This window comes from Galeopterus variegatus, unplaced genomic scaffold (assembly GCF_000696425.1).
Source record: "Galeopterus variegatus unplaced genomic scaffold, G_variegatus-3.0.2 Scaffold6618, whole genome shotgun sequence".
Lineage (NCBI taxonomy): Eukaryota > Metazoa > Chordata > Mammalia > Dermoptera > Cynocephalidae > Galeopterus > Galeopterus variegatus.
In genome coordinates, this window is record NW_007732729.1 from 61,620 (window position 1) to 66,563 (window position 4,944).

A 4,944-nucleotide genomic window follows, 5' to 3' on the forward strand; every position below is an offset into this window, starting at 1 on the left:
AATGCAATCAACATCAAAATTCCAAAGACATTTTTCTCAGAAATGGAAAGAACTATCCAGACATTTATATGGAATAACAAAAGAACACGCGTAGCCAAAGCAATACTGAGCAAAATAAATAAAGCTGGAGGCATAACACTACCCAACTTTAAGCTATACTACAAAGCTATAATAACCAAAACAGTATGGTACTGGCATAAAAACAGACACACTGATCAATGGAATAGAATAGAGAATCCAGAAATCAACCCACACACTTACCGCCACCTGATCTTTGACAAAGGCACCAAGCCTATTCACTGGGGATGGGACTGCCTCTTCAGCAAATTGTGCTGGGATAACTGGATATCCATATGCAGGAGAATGAAACTAGTCCCACACCTCTCACCATATACTAAAATCAACTCAAAATGGATTAAGGATTTAATTATACACCCTGAAGCAATAAAACTTCTTAAAGAAAACATAGGAGAAACACTTCAGGAAATAGGTAAAAAATGGGCAAATGAGCTAAGTAGGCCTTTCTCTAAGGAAGATATACAAATGGCCAACAAACATATGAAAAAATGTTCAACATAACTCAGCATCCGGGAAATGCCAATCAAAACCACACTGAGATACCATCTCACCCCAGTTAGGATGGCTAAAATCCAAAAGACTCTGAACAATAAATGCTGGCGAGGTTGCGGAGAAAAAGGAACTCTCATACATTGTTGGTGGGACTGCAAAATGGTGCAGCCTCTATGGAAAATGGTATGGAGGTTCCTCAAACAATTGTGGGTAGATCTACCGTATGACCCAGCTATCCCACTGCTGGGAATATACTCAGAGGAATGGAAATCATCAAGTCGAAGGTGTACCTGTTTCCCAATGTTCATTGCAGCACTCTTAATAATAGCCAAGAGTTGGAACCAGCCCAAATGGCCATAATCGGATGAGTGGATACGGAAAATGTGGTACATGTACACAATGAAATACTACTCAGCTATAAAAACGAATGAAATACTGCCATTTGCAACAACATGGATGGACCTTGAGAGAATTATATTAAGTGAAACGAGTCAGACACAGAAAGAGAAACACCACATGTTCTCACTTATTGGTGGGAGCTAAAAATAAATAAATAAATTCACTCACACACACAATTAATAAATAAATTTACACGCACACACACACACACACACACACACACACAAAAAAAAAAAACCCGGGGGGTGGGGGAAGAAGATATAATAACTACAATTACTTGAAGTTGATTTGACAAGCAAATGGAAAGGACATTGCTGAGTGGGCGGGAGGAAAGGGAGGAGGGAGGGAGGTTTTAGTAAGGGGCAACAATAATCAACCACATTGTATATCAACAAAATAAAATTAAAAAATAAAAATAAAAAATGAAGAGAAGTTGTTGACTTAAAAAAAAAAAAAAAAAAAGTAGATACCTGAACCAGTGGAACAGAATAGAGTACCCAGAAATCAATTCACAGACTTACAGCCAACTGGTATTTGACAAAGGCAACAAAAACATACATTGGGGAAAAGTCTGCCTTTTCAATAAATGATGCTGGGAAAATTGAGTGCATATGTGGAAGATTGAAACAAGATGCTCAGAAAATTGCATCTGTAGAAGATTGAAACTAGACCTATGTGTCCTACCTTATACCAAAGTCAACTCAAAATGAATTAAAAATTTAAGTATAGGACCTGAAACTATAAAACTACTAAAGGAAAATATAAGGGAAACACTTCAGGAAGTAGGACTGGGCAAAGACTTTTTGAACAAGAGCCCAAAAGCACAAGCAACAACAGAAAAAAAAAAAAGGGATTATATCAAACTAAAACCCTTCTGCACAGCAAAGGAAATAATCAACAGAGTGAAACAACCTACAGAATGGGAGAAAATATTCACAAACTATTATATGGCAAGGGATTAATATCCAGAATATACAAAGAACTCCAGCAACTATACAGTAAAAAATAAAGAAACCAATTTAAAAATGGGCAAAGGAGCTGAACAGACATTTTTCAAGGGAAGATGTACAAATGGCCAACAGGCACTTTAAAAAATTTTCAGCATTACTACTAATTATCAGGGAAATGCACATTGAAACCACATTGAGATATCACCTCACCCCAGTTAGACTGGCTATAATCAAAACGACAGAATAACAAATGCTGGTGAGAATGTGGTGAGAAGGGAGCACTCCAACACTGTTGGTGGGACTGTAAATTATTAAAACCACTATGGAAAACAGTATGTAGATTTCTCAAAGAACTACAGGTAGATCTACTATATGATCCAGCAATCCCACGTCTAGGTATATACCCAAAGGAATGGAAATCATCAGGTCTAAGGGATACCTGTACTCCCATGTTCATCTTAGCCCTATTTACAACAGCCAAGATATGGAACCAGCCTAAATATTCACTGACAGATGACTGGATAAGGAAAATGTGGTATATACACACCATGGAATACTACTTAGCCATAAAAAGGAACAAAATTCTGCCATTCACAGCAACATGGATGAACTTGGAGAAAATTATGTTAATGAAATAAGCCCAGGCACAGAGGGAAAAATACCACAAGTCCTCATTCATAACTGGGAGCTAAGGGAGAAGGAAGGAAGGAAAGAAAGATCACAGTGGTGTGTTGGACCTGCAGAGGGAGAGGGCACACCTAGGATTGCATGCAGTAGTGGGGGTGGGTGGGGGGGAGGAAGGTCAGGGATTATTTGGGAGGGGGATGGGGCAACAATAGCAATTTTTGGTAATGGCCATCATGATACTATAGACCTCACTATCACATCCAGGGCTCAGGTGGTGAAGGTAAGTTTTGTACCCCATAAATATACATAATCAATAATCATGTGATTTTTAAAAATGTTCCTTTAACTCAAAATGCATTAGGAATGCTTTTTTTGTATGTTGTTTCCCAAAGTATATTAAACAAAAATACCAATTTTTATGTATATGTGCAATTTAAAAATTGTAGCATTATCTTTTTAATGAGAAAATAATTTTATGTTTAGAGTACAAAAAATGTAACATAATTTCATGAATGTCAGTGATGAAACCAAATCCATTGTAAACAAGTTGAATTTATACATTAATTTTCAGGATGGACATATTGCTATTCAGTACCATTATATAGCTCAGAATGTCCCTTATGAAATTTGAGGATGTGTAAAACCTTATATGCAACATTTTTTCAAGGAAGAGGATGTATCTTATGCCCCTTTGTATATGCATCACCCAGTACCTACTTCATTTTTATAGCACACATATAAAATTTACTTTGGCAATGATTAACTATGATTATTCTCATTAAACTATTTTACCTTTTTTTCTGTTTGTTTTTAGAAAGAAAATGCGTTATTCCTGAAATAGAAAACAACTTACATCCTAATCCCAAGAGAGAGACATATAAAGTTGGGGATGTGTTGAAATTTTCCTGCAGTTGGAGACGTAAAAGAGTTGGACCAGATTCAATTCAGTGCTACCACTTTGGCTGGTCTCCTCAGCTCCCAACATGTAAAGGTGAATATTTATCTTACAATTGCTGAAACAAGAATTAGAATTTTGAATATCAACTTTTTATTTTCTCAAAATTTCTCAATTTTCTGTGGGCTTCCAATGTGCCTGCAATCTAATGCATTAAGTCAGAAATATACCTGTGAAGGACATTTATTGGGAGATAGAAATATGTATTGGAATAATACCAACACTGAGCGTTGAGATCCCCATACCTGCCAGCTGCCAAAGAGATCTGTATTGGAAATATGCATAGATACATATGGTGTCAGGGACTGGAGGAACTTTTGTTACTGCTTGTTTTTCCTACAGTGCCACCATTAACAATGGACATTTTATATGCCATGGATTTTACTTCAAGTTTCATTGAGTGTGTCTAAACAATACTTAAGCAGCTTATAGTTAATACAATCACACATATCAGTTAATAAAAGTTAAAATACATTGATCAAATGCTTACCTCAGTGATAATACTTTTCAAAAAGTTATGATAAAATGTTTCATGGAATATAAAAATTGACATAAATTACCCAACCACATTTTGCTAATTGAATTGCATGCATCTTTACAATATCTAGATTATTATACATATTTTAATACCTTAAATATACCTCAATAAGCTATTTTTGTGTAAGTAATACAGCTGTGAAATATGAATTCAGTGTAAACACATTTCTTTTTTTCATTGTTTAAGAACACTGTAGTAAATTATGTAATAAATAATAAATAAAATTAAAAAGTCTCTTCATTTCACAGGATTTTAAAATTGTGGACAAGGTAACCATTATTTATACAGTATTTCTACCGTAGATCAAGTACAGTCGTGTGGTCCACCTCCTCAACTCCCCAATGGGAAAATAATGGAAGCAAATAAAGAAGAGTATCAGCATAATGATGTGGTGGAATATGGCTGCAATCCTAGATCTCTGATGAGGGGGCCCAATAAAATTCAATGTGTTGATGGAAAGTGGACAACGTTGCCGATATGCATTGGTAATATATAAAAATATTAATATTCAAACTTAAATCAACATTTTTTGTACTCATATATAAATTACGTTTTAAGAATAAATACATTTTTCTAAAACTTACATGAAGAGGAAAGTACATGTGGAGATAGACTTGAACTTGAACATATGTTGGTGAGAATACACTTCTCAAATTGACGTTTAACAAAGTTTCATATTTTTCACAGAAAGGGAAATATCACATGTTCTCACTCATTTGTGGGAGCTAAAAATAAATAAATAAATAAATACACAAATAAGCTGGGAGCGGGGGAGGGAAGAAGACACAACAATTACAATTCCTTGAAGTTGATTCAAGTGAACAGATATGAGGTTGTTGGGGGGGGGGGGGGGAAGGTTTTGGTTGTGGACCACAATAATCAACCACATTGTATATTGATAAAAT

The 4,944-nt window shown here is 35.4% G+C and overlaps 1 protein-coding gene across 1 annotated transcript in view; it reads left to right on the forward strand.

The window, feature by feature from the left end:
- CFH (complement factor H) overlaps nt 1-4,944 on the forward strand; it is an 82,241-nt gene that overhangs the window by 49,610 nt on the left and 27,687 nt on the right. The window contains exons 11-12 of the mRNA XM_008591088.1: nt 3,361-3,537; nt 4,342-4,524. Of these exons, the coding sequence (XP_008589310.1) occupies nt 3,361-3,537; nt 4,342-4,524 (360 nt within the window). The remainder of the gene's footprint in view (nt 1-3,360; nt 3,538-4,341; nt 4,525-4,944) is intronic.